Source organism: Lepisosteus oculatus, chromosome 7 (genome assembly GCF_040954835.1).
Source record: "Lepisosteus oculatus isolate fLepOcu1 chromosome 7, fLepOcu1.hap2, whole genome shotgun sequence".
In the NCBI taxonomy this organism is placed as follows: domain Eukaryota; kingdom Metazoa; phylum Chordata; class Actinopteri; order Semionotiformes; family Lepisosteidae; genus Lepisosteus; species Lepisosteus oculatus.
In genome coordinates this window covers 20,099,366-20,124,580 of record NC_090702.1, presented here as the reverse complement: position 1 = coordinate 20,124,580, position 25,215 = coordinate 20,099,366, and the positions used below count along the sequence as shown (strand labels likewise).

The 25,215-nt window shown below is 37.0% G+C and overlaps 1 protein-coding gene across 1 annotated transcript in view; it reads right to left on the bottom strand.

Annotated features, from left to right (window-relative positions):
* The window catches only part of pawr (PRKC, apoptosis, WT1, regulator), a 98,553-nt gene that overhangs the window by 8,445 nt on the left and 64,893 nt on the right, over window positions 1-25,215 (bottom strand). The window contains exons 4-6 of the mRNA XM_015352861.2: window positions 15,155-15,189; window positions 7,853-7,997; window positions 3,693-3,797 (exon numbers count right to left, since the gene is read on the bottom strand). Coding sequence (XP_015208347.2) covers window positions 3,693-3,797; window positions 7,853-7,997; window positions 15,155-15,189 — 285 coding nt within the window. The remainder of the gene's footprint in view (window positions 1-3,692; window positions 3,798-7,852; window positions 7,998-15,154; window positions 15,190-25,215) is intronic.

The window sequence follows — 25,215 nt, the reverse complement described above, 5'->3', positions numbered from 1 at the left end:
GTCTGTGTATCTAACTGAGAGCAAGTTGGGGAATGCAAAAAGACAAATTCCTAATACAAGAAATTGTATATGGCCAATTAAGTGATCTTATCTTACATGTAGCCTGGTACCTAATAAATCAATGCAACACATTCATACATGAGTAAAATGATACTGAATATTTCAAAATGTACAGTGCAACACATTAGGCATTAAATTATACCACAGCTTTCTTTTAAACAGGCTCACAGAATTCCATTAGACTTTTTTTTTAGAAAACCAGCAATTATGGTAAAATGTTTGAATACTATATTTCATGGGAGAATATTTCTAATTTTATGAGAATTTTGTTTGAAGAATGCAACTGGACTTATTTTGATTTAGGAAAAGAATGTAAAAAATGTTCTGTTTATTTCAAATATGATTATTTTTGTAATTTCCATATGTGCTATTCTCATATGGAAACACTAAACAAACATTCAAGAGAAGCACAAACATAGACCTAATAGTTCTTTCTGGCTGACATTTCCTAAAGATATAATCTTGTCATTTAGATACAGTATCTGAACTGAATTTTGCTACTGTAATTTGATATACAGTAGGGGTAACAAAAGTATAGTTGCAATCAGTTACATTTCAATCACAAGAAGCCTTAATGCCTTGACAGAACCCAAGAGATGAATTTACCCAGAATGAATATGACTGACTAAACCCTCATGATAATGAAGTTTAATATTCCATACTTCATAAAAACTGAAAAAAAAAAATCAAAACGCCATCAGACCACAGAACTGTTGTGAGTGCAATGCTTAAATGAAGCAGCTGTTTTGAGTGAAGTCTTAAGTTTATAGACTTCACTTGACAGCCCAGGAGAGCTTTGATTTTATTTTCTCATCCGTTACTGGGATCATGGGAACAAACCTCACAAATGAATTTGACTAAAACTTCAGAACGCGCGCCACAACTTGAGGAAGCGAAAGGCATGTGGAAGCAGAACATATAACTGCAGCTGTGGTGAAGTAAAGACCTTCCTGTGATCTACTTTGCTGACCAAATAGCATCTGAAATTTAATTCATCCAAAGAAAATGTAAAAGAGTGCAAACTCTTATCAAAAGAACCCTAAACACAGGAAAGCCTTTGGTCTCTAGGAAAATACTGAAATAGCTAGTAATTATCATTGTGTGCTTATCTAAGATGTATGAGCACAATACAAAGCTGATTACTGTAAAGCACAGAAAGGGAAGCAATTTACCAGCCTTCCATTTAACCTTTTTACTTCACGATAGACAAAAGACCCAATTTGCAGTCCCTATTTTCTTTATAATTAATTAACACTGACAAGCTAAAAGTAAATTAAATAAAACAATACACATCTTTTTGCTTTCACCTGCTTTTACAAAGTTTCTGATGTTTTCCTGCTGAAAAAGACTTTTTTCGATCTACAGAAGGGTAATGCACTAAAAGAAAATTCGGATTCTAATGGAGATTAATTCAATTTGTTGTTTTTATTTAGAACACATCACAAAGCCTTATTTCTCTAAGGATTCTGGGATTCTTTGTATGGTCTGACAGAGGAGGAAGTCAATTAATCTCTGTTATGATTGAGATAATTTTAATTCTGGTGACTGCCTGCTGTGTTTTGTCACACACCAATTCTCCCTGTTTCATTAACAATGTTGACAGGTACTAATGCTGAACTCTCCTTTCATCCACTGTCTTCTCCAACACATGGTTACTTGAGATAAAACAAAGTTGAGCAAAGGAATAAAGTTTTCACCAACTGTGATTAAACTTTAAAATGAGTGATACATTTAACATTGATCACAATGAATAATATTAAAAGGAATGTTCAAAAACTGACCTTTCCACAATCCTTCTAAAAAACATCTTCTCACCTAAATGTCTTAAGACCATTCAACGCACTGCAAATGGCTTAAGTCTTCACACTTATTGATTGACAAACCTGTAGAACTTAAATTGATTTTTAATATTTCAAATACTAGACTGATAACAGGTGGCTAGTTTGTGCCTTGAGGATTTATTTTATCTAGTAATGTGGAGGATTAAGAAACTGCTCTGAATCAAATTAACTTTATATATTGATTAATAATGCTAGTAGACTTCAAATATTTTGAACTCTGAAAATAAGTGAAACTCTCCTGCTAACTTGTGGTTGTCCTCTAAAATCTTCCTCATAAACAAATTCGGCATAAGAAAAGGCAAAAGGAATGGAAACATTTAAAACAAAGAAGCAAACATTAAAAATGGCTGCATTCATTTTGGTAGATGCTTGAAGTTCATAAGCAGAAATAGCCAGAGATGGAATCTATTACAGACTCCCATCACTTTAAAATGAAAACCCTGAAACATGGAATCATTCAAATTTAGTGAGAAGTCTAGTGACTTCTGCACTACAAACATCAGCTTCTCCATCAGGCCCTGTAAACTGCACAAGACCAGGTTTTATGCTACTCCATTTTGTGTTGAGTGTTGTGATGCTTACACATCTCAACATTACTGTTTTATTTTAACACTAAACTTATTTTCTTTTGCTGCCCGTCAATTATGTGTACTAGACCAAAAAATGGAAACGATGTCATCAGTGTCAAGTCGTCAAACCACTGGACGACCACACGCGCTCTGTGGATGTGAGCTTGCCATCGTGGAAGATACACACCCAGCAGGAAAGAAATACTGCAACCTGCTGCAAGACAATTGTTCAGCATCACTATGTAGCAAATAGTGTTGACCTTGTCTTGCAAGGAAATTAGTGCAACCAAACCATGGCAGGAACATACATCCCACAACATTACAGAACCACCAAAACCTTTCACTCTTGGAACCAAGCACTTAGGGCTGTGAAGCTCTCTTGGTTGGTGTACTCCTCAGTTTGTCAAGAAAACGCAGAAGGATGATTCATCTGACCGTACCCCATTTCTCCACTGCTTGGTTGTCCACTGCCTGTGCTCTGTGCTCCATCAGACTTGTAGATGTGCTTTGCTGGGACCTATGTGCACAAACCACTCTGCAACCCAACTACAGTATCCTGCTCTCCGGAGTTCCTGGCAGAGTTCCAGTCAGGCTTTCAGCAATGGCTTGCCTGTTTTGTACATATATCACTGACCTGGCTTGTGAGCTTCCACCACCTGCTCCTTCTTTCTGATGTTGTATTTTTCTGCTAAATTGACAGTACCTCAGATACACCTGCTTTTGAAACATCAGCATGTTGAGCTGTCACCCCTCTTTCATCGTCACTAGGTCTCCCTGTTGAGCCATACTAACCAGAATTATAGGCAACTGGGCCAATCCAGCATTTTTATATATGACTGTAGGCATGCTGGGATAAGCTTCTGCCAAACCTTCTGTGGAAGCCATTGTATTCTAGTACTGACAAGAGGAAGTACAATTGTTGGTGTGTTATTAGTTTAAGAAGATTGTGTTTGTCTATTATTGTGACTTAGTTGAAGATCAGACCACATGTTTATAAGTAATTAATGGAGAAATCCAGGTAATTACAAAGGGCTCACAAACATTTTCTTGCAACTTTAAGTATTCTATTCTACCTGAAGGAAGTGCCTTTTAGTTACCCAGGTGTTTCCATTTTTATGTCCACTACCTATATAAAGCAGCCATGCAATTTATGATTATGTGCATCTCATCCCAGTGTTCTGCTTTGAGAATCAGCTGAAGGTCACATTTGCAACACACTCACCCTATTTAGCAGGTCAATTTCTTCCCTCAGCTTTCCAATCATTTCATCCTTGTCTTGTTGGATTTTCAATAGTCGCACATTTTCCTGCCTCTCCTTGGCAAGTTCCTGAAAATACAAAACAAAATCAATTAATCTGAAGAATACTTAACAAGAGCACTTCAAAAGCAAGGGACTGAACCCTGTTATATTATTAGTACCACTGAAAATAAAACAAATTAGGTTCAAAAGGATCTTTTCAGTGGCTTCTTGCCACTGTTTTCAGTCAAGGTTTCTATGACAAGACATCATCTATAATTTTGAACATGGAGGAAGGCACATATGCAGAAAAAAATACAAATGAAAGACACTAGAATACTATTTTCCTTCTTCATACCAGAATAAACTATTATTAACTCAATAAAAAGCAATGTGGAAGTGATGTGAAACGGTTTGGATAATATAACATATTGAGAGGGAAAATACCTAATCTGAAATTATGCAAAATTATTACCAATGATACAGGTTATAAAAGAGAGTTGTAATAAAAACTAAAATTGGCTCATCATCTGGCTCCCCATTCTGCTGCAGACATCTTGGGCTACAGAAATTGGGCTAGAGAAATTTACTTAAAAAGATGTATTTTAACATGCTAAAATTCTGAAATAGAATCAACAATTTCTCCTGGCTCCCCAGAAAGTGTTCTCCAAGACAAAAAACTCAGAAGTTGGGCAATGACAGAACTTTCCACTTAAAATCAAGAAAGATCAGCATCTTGCCACAGGAATGCTTCATTATATCACATTTGTTCTTCCTGCTGGGTTGACTCTTTCTCATTCCTAAAAGTCAATCTCTATCTAGACTAATCTATCATCACAACTGTTACCACATCGTATTTCATTTTAACGATGTAGGAGGGGATCGCTCAGGTTATTTGTGCTTTTCACTCATTTTACTTGTCATTCTGTTTCAAAACAGAATCCAAAGTCAACTTGAAGTAATTACTGATCGCTTTTTAAAAAGTAGATCCATTTTTGAATTCTCAGACCATCCTACTGATCTAAATTATACTAAGGATCTTGTTTTTAATCTATTATTGCACCCCACACACACACACACGATAACTTATTTTTTGCTAAAATGTAAAATACAGCAGGCATGTGGGCTGTGGACTAGAAACTGAAGCTGGCTACAGGTAGTCCATGACTGAAGAAACTCACTTTACACCATGACATTGTTAACAATTAGGGACATAATTCCAAGCTGTTGTTTTCTGGCTAACATTCTGGAACATGTGGTGCCCTCTCAGCTGCAACATTATTTGTCCAGTAATGATCTATTTTAACCCTTCCAGTCTAATTGCCAGCACATTAGTCAGAGGCGGTAATGATTTATTAAAGGGTGCAGACCGGTTGAACCCCTGCATTTCAGATTATGAAAATAAATTGCAACAGAATGCAGGTCATGATGGTCGGCTTTTAGTACTGGATGAGAAGATTCACAAGTTTTACACTGACTCTTGAGATTATCCAACTCAGTCTCGGCAGCCAGAAACATCAGCACTCTTTTTGTACTGTACCTGGCCTATTTGTAGCTCTCCTGTTTTCATCTATATGACTAATTCCAATACACTATTCTATACTTTAATGCAGTTAAAAGCAAATTCCTAAAATAATAACTGGCAGACCGATTTCAGTTTGCTAAGAGCTGTGCTGTTCAAGACCCCTACTAAATTAAATGCTTGTGGCTACTTTGGTCAAAAACCTCCAAACATTTTGTGATTTTAAGACATGATCCGTTCTATTTGTTCACAAAACATAAAAGGGTAAAAGTGTCATAAATGTACAGTATTAAAGCTTAAAGCAGAATAATATATAATAATTTTCAAATTCTGAGTCTACTGTAAGAGCTTCCACATTCTATAACTCAACGGTTTGTAATTTGTAAATAGGAATCTGAATCTACTTTTTTTAAAAAGTACATTTGAAGTAGCATGTAAGTGAAAGACATCCCATACACCTCTCGAGGATCATTTCTGCTCTGTCTTTTTAATTGCATTGCTCCCAAACATTCATGACTGAGTTCAGAACATTAAAATGTGTGCAAGTATGAAAACAAACGAGGAATCTGAGGGTTTAGTAGATATTTATTTTATTTTTATTACATAGCCAGAAAACCTATTCTCATTTACAAATAGTCACCATTTATGCAAATGATTCCATTGTAGAATGAAGTGGAGAATGTATTATCTAGTCATCCAGTGGTCTGAAAGATCACTGTTGGTCAAATAAGAAAACTTATCATAATTTATTCTCTTTGTGTCGGTTAATGTGTAACTACTAGTTCAGCAGTAGAGAAAGGATTAAGGAGCACTGCAGCTGTAATGGAGGTTTTTCATAACCACATAGGAAAGAGGAATGTCTTTGAACTGGAAAGGTCATCTCACAGTAAACAGAATCATTATTATTGCCTAGAGGAGATTCCTTTTTATTTAGAAAACCAAATAGCAGAGACTTGTTTTTCAGGGCAGTATATCAGAGAAACCATAATAAAAAATTAAAGAAAACACCAGCTGCTGATAAAATTTACTTGAAAAAGTTCAAGGACAGTAGCCTCCTTAAAACTTAAATCTGTTCCAAAACTCCTGTTCCTCGAGCTGAACTGAACAAGGGAAGCATCTTATGGGAACAGACTGACAACCAGGGTCAGCTAATGCACTCACATCCAGCAAATTTATGAGAACTTCAATACTCAGAGTAAGCCAAGTTTGTAAATACTGGAACAAGACAGAAAAAATACATTTTTTCAAATTCTAGGGAGCCAGAAGCAGTCACCATCTTTTAACACAACACTTAAAGTATCTGCCCTTTTGTTTGGTCTATGTAAGGTTACTCTGGGCACATACTGTATGCTGACATGTTAAACCAAACAAAAATTAAAACATTAAACAGGCCATAACTGAATAGTAAAGAAAAATACTGATATCTGTTGACCTGCAAGGTTAAACATATTTAAAACACTATTATTCAGTGAATTATTATTAATATATACAGAAACGAGTATGTTCTCTATGATGATATGAAGTTAATGTTTATATAAATAAATACAAACGTTAATTAGGGGGAAGTTTTTTGTAAGGTGTTTTCAATATTACCCATTAACAAAAAAAATAGAACATAAGAAAGGTACCAAGAGGCCATTTAACCTAGCTCACCTAGCTCATTTTGTTATGAGTAACACATCCTGCCCATTCTTGAGAGAAGACAGTGCATTAGCTTGAACAAAAAGGCTGTGCTTGTACTAGACACCTACACCCCTGCGCGTCCTGTTCTCAGTTTTAGTTTCCATCGGTGTTTAGTTTCCAAAATGTCCATTGTGTTGTATTAATGTCTTTGGAAAATTTTAAATACTTTAAGCAGGTCCCCCCATAGCCTTCTCTGTTCAAGAAAAAAAAAAACACACTTCTTATGTTGTGTAATAGTAGAGCACTCCTTTAAGACCCAAGAATTTTGCTGGTCACTCTTTAGCTGGACTGTTTTCCAGAACAGTGGTATCTTTTTTGCAATGTGGCTACCAAAAGAGTATACAATATTCTAAATGAGGTCTTACTAGTGCATTGCGAGATAATAACACAAGATTTCGTTAACAATACTCAATTGTAAGTAACAATACTCTATTGTAAGTCTAAGCAAGGCAGACAATGTTGTCTGAACATGTCCACCTAGCAACCAAGAATGTAACTGAACTACCAGTCTGTCTTTTTCAAAATCATGAGTCATCATGAGATATGAACCTTGTGCAGAGTGGATGTATAGTGTGACACTGCAGTTAGTTTGACCTTTTAGGTTTGAAAATGTTTCTTCTGGTACCTCAGTTTTGATACTATTTACTCATTTCCTTCCAGACCCCAAGGAAATGCCAGACTGATTTGGATGGGCAGTTCATCAAGGGGGAATGCAGCTTTGTGTTTTAGTCACTCTCTCACTCTATCCATCTTATCCATGCAACTCCTATGGAGAAGCTACAGTTTGCTGCAACAATCAGCAGGAAAAGTGTCAGTCACATAATGGATGAATCTGTAACATCATCACAAAAATGGAAGAACTGACCCAGGATCTCTCTGAAATACTGCTAACAAAACATGCTGATCGAACTTCCAAGATTAAGTTTTTGCATGACCTTACCCTTTCCAGCTCTTCTAGTCTCCTTTCCAGGGCTCCAGACCCTGCAGGATTAGCCTCTCTGTTGTGGCGGCTGTATCCTGAACGATCCGTTCGGGCAGAATATCTGTTCCCGGGGACCTCCTCTTCAGAAGCAGGGCCTGCAGAACTAAAGAGAATGGATCCAATCACAAACCAACATCAACGTGGTGGGAGCTCAAAGGGAACACATTCTGTATTACTCGAAAAAAAATCAAGTAGATTCAATCTCATTGAGAATCATTCTTTAGCTTGACCTAGTTAAAAAGGCCAGATTTGCTAAAAGTATCCGTATTTATTTTCATTGATTACAAGACGTTTTAGATGCTCTGTGCCATTTCCTCTTAAGTTCTACTTTTGTTTTAAGCTTTATTCTTAAAAACTGACCACTTTTTATTTAAGAAGAAAACACTATGTCATATTAATTTCACTTTGCTGCATTTCCTTTTCATAAACACATCCACTAGAGAGCATACTCTTATCCACACAGTTTGCATATTTTAATCCAGAAATGGCATAAATACATCATATGCTAACATGATATCAAATCATTACTAAATACACAAAAGACACTCATACTGAATACTGCCTTTAAACAGAGTATGTGACTAAGCGAGAACAACAGTTTAGTTTCCATACATCTGATCTCAAGGGAAATAAAATATTCTATTAAAAACCCACATTTCAAAAGCAGGCATACATATGTTTCTTACAAATAAGTCAGTTTTGGCTCTTACTATATATCATTCTCTATTTACAAAATTACAATACCTTCTTAGAACGCAGCACCAGAGAGGAGAAGTTTTTATTCTACCCTTTAAGGCAGAACACAGTAGTGCCCTTACATGGCACTCTTTCATAAAACATTTTGACCCTGTGCTTTCTGAACCAGCCTTCTGCAATGAATACGATGGTGTGAACAGGAAGAGAGCTAAGACAGAAACCTTCAAGCCAACAAGCAACCAAAAGCTACCAGAGAAAAAAATTGTCAAATCTTTAAAGAGGTTTCACACATAATACCTGTGCTGATGGGTTCACTGAAAGGGATGGGGAAGCTGGCAAAGTGTAGGAAATGGGAGACCTTATAGTTGGGTTATATTAAACCCTCCAGGTACATTATATGGAACATTAGGAAAGATTAAATAAATTACCTTCCTAATGAGATCACTTACTTGAAATAGGTTATGTCCAACAAACTACAGGGTCTTATCAATTTAATACAATTTTATGTACCCAATTTTCGGGGTTTTCTGTCCAAATATATATCTGGAAGCTATTGAGACAAGGCAACAAAAGAGGTCAGGCTGCTTCACTGAATTTGTTTGTATAGAAACGCCACTTAGAACTTGAAGTTAATATGCCATAACCTGCAAAATACATAAATAATGTTTCAATTTATCACTACACCCTATGGCGTGAGCATAACATTTTGCAATATATATTATTGCAATTTTTCATTGAAAAAGAGAGATTGACTCAGGGAAATTACTCTTTCAGACTTCCGGATGACTTATCCCAGAATTTCTTAGTCCTCAAAACAATGAGCAAAATAAAGAAAGTCAGTGTGCAGCATATTTACTTGATTGTTTATCAGCTGTCACTGTGGGCCACATTAAGACTTTAAAATCAGTTTAAAAACAGTGCTGTAGTGATAAATATATCACTTCACTTGAAATGGTTTTCATAGTACAGTAAAACTACGTACTGTAATGTTGTGAAGCTACCTTGAAATTGGAAGGCTGCAACCTTCAAATGTCTATCATTCAGTTTACCATGTACAGTAAATAGGCCTATATTTAGTCTAAAACAGAAGATTCCACCGATACTTTTAAAATATTTGTATTCTTCTAACACTTTTAAAGGCAGAAGAAAACACATTGAATAATTAAGGAAAGTCATAAGAATGCCAGTGTCAATGTGTGCTAAACACAAGAAAACACCAGTGTCCATATGATGTTCTATAATACATTCTACATAACACGTTTTAATATCATTTATGAAACATTGAATACTTGATAAGACGCAGATTTTTTAAAGAAAGTTATATTTCAAGTTATTGAGAAAATGCAGTTTTTGCTTTTTCAACTGCCTGAATTTACCTAACAAAAATCTGCCATTTTCAGAACTCAATCTAATAATCTGGTATTATTCCAGTATAGTTCATCCTGTTTATTAGCCTCTTAAACAACATTCTCATTGTAACCACTATCAACCTGTAACATCACTGTATATTTAAAAGTTCTTATTCTTGACTGCGACTAAACGTTCTTCCATCTGTTCCCAGTAAGCTTCTGGTGACTCTTGGGAGGGCTGAGGTAAACTGGAAGAAAATTGGTTTTCCTTTTGGAGGGGACAGCAGGCTATTACAGAGCCACAGAGAAAGGGCAATTCAGAAGAGATAAACCTTTCCAGCTAGTCTTTGATAGGGGGAAGGAAGATGAAGCACCTGGTGAAGCTTACATACTTCTGTGAACAAGAGGAATGCACAAACACAGGCTGCTGAGGGCATAATCGAATATAGGATGCTGAGGTCAAAACAGCTTACAAACGAGAGGAGAACATTCGGCCCATCGAGCCAGTCTGGCAGTTAGCGGCTAATTGATCCAAGGATCCCAATAATATGAGACATTTTGCAAGAGTATTGAGTATATGAGAGTATTGCAAGTCATGTTGTTGCGTGCCACTCAGCAACCAAATTACTCAAATTCTCTTTGGAACTTTTTTTATGCATTATAAATTTTTGTCAAGCAGTGAAGTGGTATAGGTGCAGGGAAATATTACCTTGCAACAGTAATAGATGAGGCAACAAATCTGTTCTGTCATTTTATACATTTTACTGTCAACACTTAAGAGTATGTAATGCACGGGAAATACAGTTCTAAGCTTATTCAGAAACATCAAACGTTCATATCTTTAACAGCTTCATCTTTATAAAGTCAAGAAACGCGTCATCAAAATAGGCTTGAGCTTTCTTCTTCTTCAGTAACAGAGCGCAGCCTTTAAGCATTTCACTGAACAGTTTAATATTTAGCACATCAAATTAGGTATGCTTTTTTGTTCGAGACTTACAGAAATCCTTGTCTTTGACAAAAAAACTGGTAACCATGGCAATATCTAAATTTGTAAAGCACACATTCTGACAACTGTAGTTCATAATTCTGACTGAAATCCTCTTCCAGTCTTCAATACACCTTGTGCCGATATATTCTTTTTGTATCGGACAACAGAACTGTTCAACATTACAAATATCTGTCAAACATTTCTGAACAAGGGAGTGAATTACTGTAATCCCTAAATGGAAAAACTGGACTGGTGTTACTCTAGGCATTGCTTGCTCTGCCAGAAATGTATCAGCCATGGCTAATGTATCAAAAGCCTCAAGGAAATCTGAAGAACAACCGTGAGGATTTTTAATCCTGTTTTCTATTTAAAAATCCATCTTAATCAACACTGAATATTATTCAGATACACTACTGCAGTAAATGTATCACAACATTTCTTTGAAACAATTACATACAGGTCTTTAAGATTCTTTTTGAATTTGAATTTGAAATCAACAAAGTGCTCCTTAAGTTTTATCTTGATTACACGGATATGCACTTTTGGTCTTCGAATACAGGAGTGTGGTTAAAAGTAATGCAGAGAATTGTTGGAAAAGGTGTCACCAGTGCGTGACCTTTTAATCAACCCTACAACCAAAAAGCAAAGAATCGCTTAACTGTGTATTATCTTTTTACCTATGAAGCATCTTAACGCAGCATTCCAAATATTTCTACGTATAATGAAAAATCATAGGAAGCCAAAAAAGTCTGACAGCTGCCTCACATGCCTATAGCCCTGGTTTCAATTCCAGACCTGGGATGCTATCTACGTGGAGTTTGTATATTCTCCCCGTGTTCGCATAGGTTTTCAATGGGTGCCCCGATTTTCACCTCACAGTCTCAAGACATACTTGTCTTGGCTGTGTCTAGCATTGTCTAACATGATGTAGCACTGCCTTGTGCCCAATGCTTGCCAGGATAGGCTCCAGCTCCCCTGTGACCCTGAACTGGAAAACATAGTTAGAAAATGGATAGATGAATAGCTATGGGAGTCTGGAGTGAGCCGATACAAGATGAATGAGATACTCAGGTCAACTGGCTAATAAACCAAACAAGCTAGAAGGGCCAAAAAGCACTCTTCTTGTTTGTAACCATCCTTATGTTATGAGCACTACACCATCTCTAATCACCCACAGGCATATGCTCAAGACCCAGCCGCTCAGAACAGACCATCAGACATCATTAGACATCTTTAGAGTCACCACAATTGCTGGTCCTTGCATTGTTTGGGTGATAAAAACATGGTGAACTTTCTCGTTGTAGTTTGCATCATTCAACATTTCAGCACTTGTTTAGTTTGCAAAGCAGTTTTGGATAAACATCAGCTAAATTCAAAAGACTAACAGCCATCACACTGCTGAAGTTCAAAAACATTCTTTGACTAATATATAAAAAGTAAAAGTTTACTTTCTTCTACAGATGTTGGCTTACGTTTTCAAACAAGTCTCTCGAACCCATTCCGATGTATAAATGTGAATTATGGCTATGAATATTAACTCTGGCTGTATTGCAACAGTTTGGACATGGAAGTGTCTTACAATTTCTAATCTGGGCATTTTGCATATATAAAGGTTAGCAGCTATGGACAGCTCTTACAACATTATTAGGGCCCAACAGCATTAACAGATAACTTTGACCAGTGACCAAGTTATAAATCGGTATCTGAAGCATTGAGATATAACAAGAGCTAATTAATATGCATGCCCCATAACCAGAAGAGGTAGTGTTCTTCTATATTGTTTCTTGTAAGATACATACAAATTTTAACAAGGCCGCCAGTGCCTGCCCACAGGCAAAGATAAAATCTCTTTCATTCTGTAGTGCCCAAAATTACATGGCAAACTAACTGCAGATTGAAAAAGCAAGTTTAATGTCTGCCTAAGAGCCTGCAAGCTTAGAAAAAGGATAATGTACTTGTTGCTCTAAGCACTCCTCTGGGTCTGGTCACCATGTGAACCCTTGAAAAAGAAAATCTGCATCCTTCTAAACATTCACATTCGTGTCTCACATCTAACTTTAAAGACTGAATTCAAGACCTATTGTTTTGTTCATGGTACAAAACAAAAGACTTACAACACAGCAATAACCCATTTACACAAGCATTTGAAAATGCATAATACAGCACAAAATAACCCTTTTAGATACCCCAAAAAAGTTTTATAGTTATCACCTCCTCAGTCTTACTGGAATTACCAGCTACAAACTATCTAACAAGTCTATCTGATGAGTACGTTTATATTTTCTGAAATGGAAACATTTCAATTTTTCAGCCATGTTGCAAAGACATGCCAGTGCTTCACCCAAATTAAAGTGGTGCATAATATAAGAGAAACATTCTCACAAAGCATCTTTACTTTGCTGTTCTACCCACCAATACATAGAGTGGTTTCAGTTAAACAGTCATGGGTAGAAAGAACAAAAACAGATGAAGATAAAACATTACACTGACCCCAGCTAAGCAGATGTCAAGTCCGAGATATTAAATTTAGCCTTTTTCTATGCACAAGGAAATAAGAAATGTCAGGTAAATGCTCTTTTTTTTTAGGCTGGGTTCTATGGCCAGAGGTCCCAATGCCCAGACAGGGACAGGACACTGGTCGACTGTGGCTGGAAGTCTACAACTGCCACCGAGGTAAAATTTGGATAAGTCAGCCAGGGCTCTACTGGCCTTTCGGCCAACAGCAGCTCCTGCAGTTGGAGGGAACACGCAGCCTCATGGTGATGTCACAGAAACATGGCACTCCTCCAGTTGAGGAGCTTGTGAACGGTTAAATAGGTGGGTAATATCATAGAACCATGAACATGGACATGGATCTCATTCTCGCCCAATGGAGCACAGGAGTTATCGCCCAACAGCCAAGTTTTTGAAAAGATCAGCAATTCCGAATTGAGTTGGTGTGTAACAAGAAAACTGCAAAACCAAATTAATAAAAATAAAGGTGAAGAGGACTTTGAAACACTTAGCAAAAACTGTCAACAACAATGAAGAGTAAAATGATTTTTCTTTTGCAATTACCTGAACAACAAGGAAGAAAATGATTTTTTAAAACTGAAATACAGCTTTAGGTCACTCTCCCATGTACAATTCTACATTTTAGCACAGGATTACAATTTATAAAGAAATAGCCGTCTACAATAATGGACCCAGGGTACTTTTTGTATTATACTACGTTTCATCAAGTGAAGAAGGAAAATCAAATTCAGCAATGCAAACAATCATCTCAGAGTCACGCCACTATTCCTTCTATAAAGAAGTCTGTATTATGATTCTGAGCGTTTATTTAAAGCTGTCCTTTCTATTAAATATCCTGTAAGTTTCAGATTCCTTCCCAGTGGTCCCTTCCTTCCAGTTTCTCACGTTCCAAGTAAATCGTAAAAAAGCAATATATTGTACAATGAGGTGGGCTCTTACAGAGTTCTTGTCCTTGTTCTGGTCATTAAAAAATGTAACAACAGAAGAAAGAAGCTCCTATTTTTCATAAGAAATCTTCTGTGTCTCATCTGTATTAGATGACCATTTCTTCCCCCCATGTAAACTGACAAAAATATCCATTTTTTGTGAGGGGCTGAAATAAAACCATGTTGTCCATCAATAAATATTAATGGACTACTGTGCTATCCAGGTTCTGAATTTAAAATGAATCCTTGAACATTTCACACTCTGAAAATGACTTTCTTAAGCTGATTGTGCAAAAAGAAAAAAAATGAATTCAATGAAAAAATGGCATTTCAGACTTCAAAGACTTTACACTACGGCAAAATAAGGATTCGATCGATTGGCTTGGATCTCAGTTGAGACAGATAAAACTGTTGTATGTGTTCGCAAAGTGGAAATCCATTTTTGTGTATACACCAGTAACACAGGCCGTTTCATAAAAAAGTGGACAAAAGAATAGGGAATTTACTGGTTCAAACACAAAGGAGTCTCAGGAGAATCAATGAAAGCAATGAGCTCAGAAAAGGCCTTGCCCTGAGTTATTCTTTGGAAATCAAGTCAGGTCATGGATGTATGAAGAATTTTTTTTAAAAAAGGCTGCTTAAATTTGTAGGTAAGAAGGAAACTGACATCGGTACAGGCTTTGCAAAATGACTCTAAAGATGATAGTCTATTATTAAATTTAATATCACAGGTAAACAAAAACTAAATATAGAGATTTATGAGAGAGACATTTATGAAAATGCTTACCTTTTGTATCGACTGGTTACAGGTCTTGATGTGTCCTGCAAAACAAAAATCATAGAAAGGTAAGCCAGCTATTAATTGGCCGGTATACACAGATTCCTAGAAAAAAATTAGCAATAGCTGTCTTGCAATTCAAGAAATGGGCACTATATATACCTACATTTAAGAAAGGAAATGTATCTAAATGATGCGCTGGGAAATCCAGTAAATAAAAGGTTTCAATATTAAGATTAATAACCAATCATACCAGACAAACCAAACTGAGATAAAAGGTAACACAGCAAGGATGATGCATGCATTGAGTGTCACTGCCTCATTGGCACATTTCACATGCCCAGCAACCAGTTACAGATGATATCTCGTATATGACGTCTTAAACCATGACTGCCACTGCCCAAGTCTAGGGTCAGAGCAGTACACGCTCAAGTACAACCTCAGGTCTGTAAAAAGATCTCCTGAATGATTTCAGGACCTTAAACTCCATGTGGGATATACAGTACAAACCCCTGAAGTGGGACCCAGGAAAGAAATTGGACAATTTCCCCCTTCAAAGTCAATATTAGCTCGAGAGAAAATGGATTCTGAGGATTTTTGAGACAATGAGTACAAAAGAAACTAGAAGATCCTTATTTAACACCCGAAGACCCCCAGTTTTTGCTGATACAATGTTAAATGTTATAAGACAAAGCCAGCAATCCTTCTGCTTTTCTTTCAAGTACTACGCAGAAAGGTAATAAATTAGCTACACTGTGAAAGTATGCCTGACTTTGGAGGAACCTTTGCAATACATAAAGGATGAAATTCTATGCATTAAAAAATATAAAAAACCTAGTATATTTAAAACCTAGTACTTTTTATATCTTGGAATTGCTTACATACAACTTACAATATTCCATAGCTTCGAATCCTGAGTGAATTATTCTTGCTGAATGAAACACAGAGGCTTTTCTCAAGGACACAATAAATATCAAATATATTAAAGAAGGCAGACTGACACTGCTGATATGCTTTTCTTAGAAGCAATCCCAGTTTCCCTGAAACTCCCCTGAAGTGCCTAAAAGAAGCCAGAAGTTTCAACCTCCAACAACAGACATGTCAGAACTAAGAACACAGAGACATTTTTTTTATTTGTTTTCAAAATAGTTTGCCCCAGGTTAGAAACATGAACACACAGGGAGACTTGCGTAGAAACCACTTTCATTTATTTCACAGCTTCTGCCTTATTTTACACAGCTGAAAAACTCAGCCATTTTATGTGATAGACGTGGAACAAAACTAACTATGCACAAATGGTTTGATGAAGGAATTGTTCAGCTACAAAAAGTAATATAAAATTCTTTGAATTAATGTCACACTACAAACATTAAATAAAGGCCAGGAGTACTTCCAATTTGGCACCATTTACAAACACCCTAGTACTTCTGGATCTGGTGACAGTGCCCTATCTGAAAGCAAGAGCTGTTTAACAGCTGCCAGGTTCTTGCTAAGAAAATCTAATCATTCTGACAATACATAAATTTCCATGTTACTGTATATCACACTGGAGGGCACTTGTGCTGCTTCTCTATACTCGCCTGCTGGGACTGTTGTGATAACTCATGAAAGGTCCTTTAGAAGGTTTACTTTAACAGCAGATGTGAAAAGACCACACAGACTTGTATTACACTTGGAAACTGCTGAGGTCTAACATCAAACTGAAGATTGAAATGACAACTAATTTTATTTACAAGCAGTTACTTTTTAAGCTAAGGGACGACAATGTTCCTACCAACATCCTTTCCCGGTTCTACTAAATCTAGCCAAATGGAATCGTATCTGCCTTTACTACCAGACTTTGTAATTAAGTTTCCAAACTTTTTGGTATTCAACTGCAGAATCGCCAAGCGTCTGAGTTTTGTCAGAGTTCCATAGGCAAATATATTTAAAAATCCCATCATTCCTTTTTCCAGCAACAGTGGGGCCTTTTCTTGCTGCCATACATGTCCATGTCCTGCTCCACCCCTGAATACAGCATCTAGCAAAGCAGAACGTGTGGGGGAGTTGCTTTTCCTGGGGTATATTCTTATTATAATACCCCCATTCCTTTAACAATAAACAATTTAACCATAAAACAAGCATTAACCATTACTAATTAACTTTGTTTCTCACAGCTCCAAAACATGGATTGAAATGAATCAAAAGTTGACAAACTAATTTTAGTGTAGAATTCATTGTATTACTTCACTATCGAAGGTAGGATCTGAACAGTGTGCACTCCAAAGGCTGTACTGCTGTTAACTGCATGTATTAGAAATACTAATTTTATGTACTCTAAAACCGCCATCTTGTTTGCTTAATGGTAATATACTTGTTTAAACAGCCCTCCTCTGTGGACTGTGATACTTCCTGCTTACAATTAATCAACAGGCCCAGCAAAGGCTTATATTCATTTATTCACATGCTTTATGTACACCTCCACCTCACTGACACAGTCATTTATTACACACTGCAGGAATGCAGCCTCCGGCCGCCTCTGATGAATTCTTGATTTCCACAAATGGACACTCGGAAGGATTTATGGCGTTGCAAGGAAACATAACTTTTCCACCACAAGGAAAAGGAAAAACACTGTTTACATTAAAATCTGTTTGATTTACTAAACTTTATTTAAGTTTGGCCACTTTCACTGACACCAAACACCCCAGAGAGAGAGGATCAAGCAAAAACCAGATCTAACAACCTGAACAGGATGTAACTACAACTAAATGTTCTAAATCAAATGAGGAATATGATATACATACTTACATATATTGCATAGAGATCATTTGAAGAACTAAGAATAAAACTTAATGCCATTTTCATGTTAAATAGTTGCGAATGGTGAATGCAAACTGGGAAAAATCAATTTCTGACGTACATCACGATCAGACCGCGGCCAATCAGACCCTATCCTGCATCCAAATATCACTTAACACTAAATGCAATATTTAGAATGTTATACCTTCATGGGAGAAAACTGGAACTAAATATATAGGTATATCAAGTCCTTTAGTTATGTGTATTTTATAAATACTGTTACATGCATTTCTTCGTTATGATTATATCTAAAAGGGTTCTTAATTAGCTAATCATTACACTCAGCTGCTGAAGCTCTATGAAACTACTAACAGGTAAAAACGGAAGAGAAAAATGCTCACAGTCCTCAACCTGTATACTTTGATATCTCCATTTATGATATTGCCACTGATTATTGACATTTTATGCATAAGTACCCCAAACAGTGTAAGATGTTGGATTTTGCCATTACACAGAATGAGTTTACTATACCTGAATATTAAACACTGCTACTGAGTAACTTACAGGATGGTGAGAAAAACCTGAGGCCGATTTACTTTGGTTACATTGTACTAACACAAATGGACTATTCCCTTGAATGTTTTAATGTCTGTTAAAAATAAATTTGACTTTCCCTCATCTGCTAGTAAACAGACTTCAGTTAAATTATGCTAATCTACTACTTCAGGGTTTAAACAGCGCTGACATTTGTTTATGGCAAACAGGGACAATGCAATGTTGTGCTTGATTATCAGACTGGTCTGTTTCTGTAAGCATGAGCACCAAAAGAAACATCAGTTTAAGCCTGAATGACTTGAGAAATATAAAGTATACAGATTTTTCGTACATTACGTGTTCGAGGTGTAATTTTCATTGATTGACGCATACGCATTAAATGTTATCATTAGTGAGAGATTTGGCACATGTGAGGAAGTGATTTAAGATGTTAAATGTCAATCCTGTTGAGAATAAAGAAATAAAAAAAACAAAGAAATCGCAAATCCCTGCGTATCAAGAGGAGGTCGGAGTCATTCTGTCCACTTGTCATCATGGCAGGATGTTATAGCCAAGAATTGTCTATCAATGACAGGCTATGATCTGGGAGACTATGAACCATGACACCTCCCAATGACTACCACAGCATCATGCTCCTCTTCATTACTGTTCTCACACCAATTCAACTCCATCAGAAACTCCAGCTCGAAACGTTTCAGCATTTCAGTTGTGAGAAGGTGGCAAGACCGTTATCGTTGGCAGGCAAGATGACCAAACAGGGTCTTAGTCGTCATCAGTGTTCAATGATTCAAAATCCCACCTCTCAGGAGCTGGGAATGTCACCAACCCTCCCCCTTACCTCAAGCACTAGGCACAGTTTTTATCTCCCTCTGCAGGCTCTCTGTTGAAGGTTTCTGCTCTTCTCTGAGCTGCCAGTTCATTATCTATTAGCACTGAAGTATCTTGCATCAGGGACCTCAAATACACCTCCTTTTTTTTTTGCTGTTCAATTTCACAGCAACCTGTCTGCAAGCTATGGCACATGCAGTGGAACAAATTAAGTTCTACCTATGGGTAACCACAGGTGGCCTCAGTAGGCTTGTCCCGTAGTGTAAGGCTAACTGTGTCCATAAGAAAACTTTTAATGAAGAATTTAAGAATTTAAGGTGCAATTTTGACTCCAGTGAGGTATAAACAAAGAAAACTCTACTCCTCTGTTCAGAGACCTTTCTAAAAATTTTCAGCTCTGCCAGAAATATCAGGTAGCTTATTCCACTTACCAGCCATTCAACCAGATTCACAGAAAATCGGTCTCTTTAATCCAAAGGCCTTACTTATAACTCAAAACCCTTTTCCAAGTTTTATTTTCTGCATGAACATCCGTGGCTGTCAACCAATCATCAAATTACAATATCCAAAAACAAAATCCAAGTTCTCTATAACGGCCTGAGAACTTTACATTTTCCAAGACACAAATTTTGAGTTTTCAGAACAAATCTGTAAAGCAAGGTTATAAAAGACGGAAAGCCTCTGAAGATCCCAACCTAAATAACATATCAACCTTGCCACACATACTATCAGAGGACACAACTCAAGGGTGACAATAAAGGAATATTGTATAAAGATATGCCCGGTGTTCCAGAAGGAAGAAGCAGCATTAACGCAGTAAGTTGTGAAGTGGCTCATTCAGAGCGCTAGCTACACCCAGAAACAGAATCATTTTGATACCTAGGATGTTTAGTTTGCTTAGTACAGTGGCACAGAGCTGAGGATTGGGCGTGTCTATAGATGGCTAGAGTATCGGAGGCTCGTTACAGAACTGCCTTCACTGTCGGCCTTTCACATCCAGTACTCTCTGAAAGAGCTGCATCAGAGCACCTTCTCTCTAATCTGTAGTGCTCCTGCCAGCTCTGTGGGGCTGGCAGTGTCAAAAGTGGGTGGTCTGACAGAATGCCATTCAAATGACAAGCACGTGCTCGATCTTCACCTCTGCCATGATAGTACAAGGGTCAGAACAATGAGCTGAGCAACTGGCAATGCAGTAACTGGGGAGTTTGATAAGAAAAAATAATTGGCAGCTCCAAACTTGAAAGTAATCACAAAAGACAAGCATGTCTTGTGCCATTACGCTGTTATATGAAGATCAAAAGAAATGGAATTTCAGACAATGTGAACCACGTCTTTAATATGCAGACATTATACTAACTTTCAGTAAGTCAAAACTGGGACAACAAAACTGGAAGCAGCAGTGCAAAGCTTTGCTAGTGAAAGGACAACATTTTTATGATGAATAACACTCTTGAAATTTGGCAATGTCAAGAGGTTATCGCTTGGCATACCCCAGCTTTAAAGCGATGAAGTGACAAGGGAATGGCTTTATAAGCTTGTCGTGCAGCACAGTGTGCAACACTGAAAATATCTCGTTTGAAATAACCTTTTCTGAATTCATTAAGTGCTGCTCATCATTCAGGAACTATAGGCTTTGGTCTGCTGGCTATGCATGCAATCTCCACTGATAAAATGTTCTTTATAGCAAATTAAATGAAAATACGTGATATTTATTCTTATGAATGTGAAATGCTGTTCGTCACAGCTGAGCTAGACTTGAAATAGCATACGACTGCAAAAATCCCAGATATGTACTTTTATTGAAAACAAAAGGGGGCAATTCTATAGTGAGCATTCACATTTATATTCAAACTGCGGTTCCCTCTATCCCACACCCCACCATCAAAACAAAACTAATACAAATCAAAGCTACCAAATAACACAATGTAATTAAAATAAATAAAACATAGGGATCTCTTTAGCAGTCATCTCATACACAAGTGGAAAATGGAATCTGACTCCACAAAACTGATAATGCCCCAGGATTGAACTGCAAACACTGGGTTGAGCAAAATGTAATGAAAAAAAACTTATCATTAGACACAGGCGAGTCCTTCAGCATATTGACAGCATCCTTGTCTTGGAGCGCTATGCAGTAAAAAAAAACAGCATAATCTTTGCATGCGGGGGTCTCGTGTTGAAAAATGTGCTTTATGAGGAATGTTGCATTTCCCACTGAATATTGAATTTGAGATATTTAGATACTGAATGTATCTAAATTAACTTTTAAAGATTTGTTTTTGTCCACCCCACATCCTTATCTGTCCATTGCAAAAGTGACAATTTATCTAAGCCCAATATGCAAAAACAAAGGCTTTCTGCGATTTCGCATTCCTGTTCAGAAATACTTCTCTGCAACCAAATGCACATGTGAAATATAGAAGAGGATTAGTAGAATATTCAAATGTGATTCAAAATTCAATTGCAAACTGCAGGACTTGCTGTCCTCTAAATTGAATGATTGTCACACCCTTAAAATCAATGTTCCTTGTTTACTGCCAGTGTTCTACTGGACAGAGATTACATTTATAGACTGTATTAAAAAAATCAGATTTATAAACAAGGACAGAGCTCATTTCATGCAGATTTGTAAATACTGACTCATACATAGTTGTATGAAAATTCATTTTTAAAACGTAAAGGGAAGACAGTGGCGTGAGATGAGCAGTATGGAAAAATAACGAGTCAGGAGCATCTGGCCTGCGATGTCCTTTTACCCCCAGTGGGCCTTTGTAATATTACTTACAAGAAGATACATTTAAAATATTTTTCTTCAATCGGGGCTTTTGCAATTGTACAATTACGGGGTCAGCAACATTCATAGTTTCCAGCAAAGTTACCCTATTCTCAAAGTTTGAGATCAGCAATATTGTTTTGCTCTATTAATTTAGCTTGGGTCTTAAGCAAGTGAACATGGAAGAAGATACAATTGATTAAAGGAGTCCTAAGATAAAACAAAGTCACTGTTAAATTATTCAAACAAATATTCAACAGTTACTGAGCCATTCCTGTTGAGCTCATCAAGGCAGCCTCTGCAGGAATGGACCATAGCATAAAAACAGACAGGAGAAAAAGAAATACGACAGGAGGAAGCAAGGTCAGACAGCACCATCATTCTCTTCTTCCTTCTGTATTGGTAATCTGAACTCTTGAGTAGGAGACTCTGAACTTTATTATAAAAGAAAGGTTGGTATCTGAGTTATTAGAAAACGGATTACAACTCCTATTTTAGTGGTGCCTTTCTCTGAAAAGAGAAATTTGTTCTCATTCATTTGTTAGCATCTGCCTAGGGAGAAAGATCGAGTCTTGTTAGAATTCACTTTATGAGGTTCTGTCTCTTGGGCTTATTTGTCATTTTCAGAATTATAGGATTGAATTCTGGAAATTATAGGTCTATAGAAATTAGGCCGACAAAACTTGCTAAATTGTACACATTTATTTGTAACCACTGTATGCTGTCTAACTTTGTGTGCTGATTAGTGGTGTTATGTAGCGTTAATAGATATTTATTTAGGTTTGGGTCAGATTATTGTTCTATTATCAAGCTGTGCCAAACAACAAAAGAACGTGTATGTTTTAGCAGACAGTATTCTTAATTTTAAAAGGGTAAAATTATTGTTTTTATTTGTTTAAATAGAAATCTGGTATCTCAACCTGATATTGTTATTTATTTGATACCCTCCCTATTTAGTCATTTTAGCACAATTCTGATTTATAACAGTATGTTAAGGCTGACAATTGTATAGTTCTTTTTGAATGACTACATGAGCAAAGTTTTAATTACAAATTCTTTATATTGTGTTTCAGATTTAAGATTTTATTTCACATTGTAGTTTACTTGAAGTTTTATTGAATTTCAGATTTTATACAACATGAACATAAGACTTAAGAAATCTATTTTTTCAGATTTATTAAGTGAAAGGTGGCTGAAATACACAAACACTGTCCAGCTGCCTGTGAGCCACCCAAGCAAGACTATTCATCCCAGCATGCAAATGGGTACACAAAGGGCACTGAAGCTGTGATTAGAGTGTACAGAACACTGTCATGTTGCCTGTTGCTGACCATAGCCAAGCGTGTTAATATTAGAACTAATTTGTCCTACTTTAAGAAATGGCAAATATATCTGAGGTGTGTTGAAACATGTACCTGTAGGGTACATTAGTAAACAACAGATATCTAAGACACTTACTACTAAATGCATTCTAATGCAGTTCTTTTGAAAGAAATCACAGACAGCCCTAGTATCAATACATAGGTGTTGCTCAATGGATGATTTCTACACACATCTTCCAAGATTTCAAGTCTTAAGACCAGCTATGTCAAACTGCTACTTCAAAAGGGAAGAAAAACCCAGAACACTATCCTCTCAAACGCCTGATGTCGAGGTTAACCGGTTTAAGTGCTGCAGAGCGCTTTGGCGGTATGCGCAACTCAGTAAATCTCAAATGAAGGCAATTTCACACCTCTAGAAAGTTACCGTTTGCTTCTCCTAAGCCGGTGTCACACTACACGACTTTTCCTAGGATTTTCAGTCGTAGCCTTCATTTAAATAATAGTAAGAAAATCACTACGAGTTGGAGAGCGTCGCAGCGCGCGCCTATTACTGTCCTTTGTATAGTGTGACACCCCCAGCGACTCAGTTATAGCCCTCTTAATAGCCCCTATGACACCCCACAACTCGCTATGATAGTATCAAATCAGGTTTGATTTTCTCGTAGCCAGTCACAAGTCATTGGGGTGGGCTCTTGTGTCTGCGACAGTTACAGCCAACGGAGCACTCAACCGGAAGTACAACAAATGTGTACAATGTGGCTGCAAGGAACGAAGGGAAGCGAGTGTTCTGGACTGTGCAAATGGAGGAGAGGCTCGTCGAACACTGGAGCCAGCACAGATGTCTGTTCGATGTATCATGTTTGTTGTTTGTTTACTTTCGTGCGGTGCTCCTCCTCTTATTCTGGTGTGCTCCACGGTGATTGGCTGCCAAAATGAGATGACCTCGTAGTACTTTCAAGCGGCAATACGAGATTTGGAAAAGTGATGAAAAGCCGTGAGAGAATCATGTAGTCACCCCGTGCGATTGCTAGTCGTATAATTTGACACCGTCTGGGACAGAAAAGGCAACGAGATTCAGCAACTGCAGTCGTTAAATTTGACATGCTCTACGACAAAAAGTCGTGTCGAGTCCTCAGTGCAACGATAAGCTTCAACCTATTTAAACTCATCCATTGCAAAAAACAGTTTATAAACAAATGCTGACAGATTATTCAGACATATCCCAAACAACACTGCCCTTTCAGATACAGGAAGCCATGGTATTGTGTACAGAGTGGAAACTGTTACACCTAATGACTAATAGAACAGGGCTCAATTCCTGTTCTGAAATGCTTTGAACAGTAACTGTTGAATACAGAAATAAAAGAACAGAATGAAAAATTATTACATGTACAAAAACCATGAGCACAGACTATGTCTTTAATGATGGAAAATAGTTCCCAATTAGTTAGTTGGAAACGTTTTCAATGTTAAAGAAAAGTGCTCAGCAATTGTGCACTTGCATTATAGCACTATGTTAGAAGGAATATATCTGGCACATTAAAACTACTAAAACATTTTCTCAGTAGAACAGAGCAGCAAAGTAAAATGAAAAAGAGCTTTTCTTTGTACTTTACCATTTTCAAAGGCTTTCTTCCTCATGTTTAAACTTATATTCATCTACAGTATTCCTAGGTACACCGATAAGGAATGTGTAGCTAAATCCCAGCGGATGTATTCAGCAAGGCTAGAGATAAGACTTACACTTTCATATTAAAAAAATAATCTTTTGTATAGCTTTGGAGTCTGAAGCCTAATAGATTGACAAATGG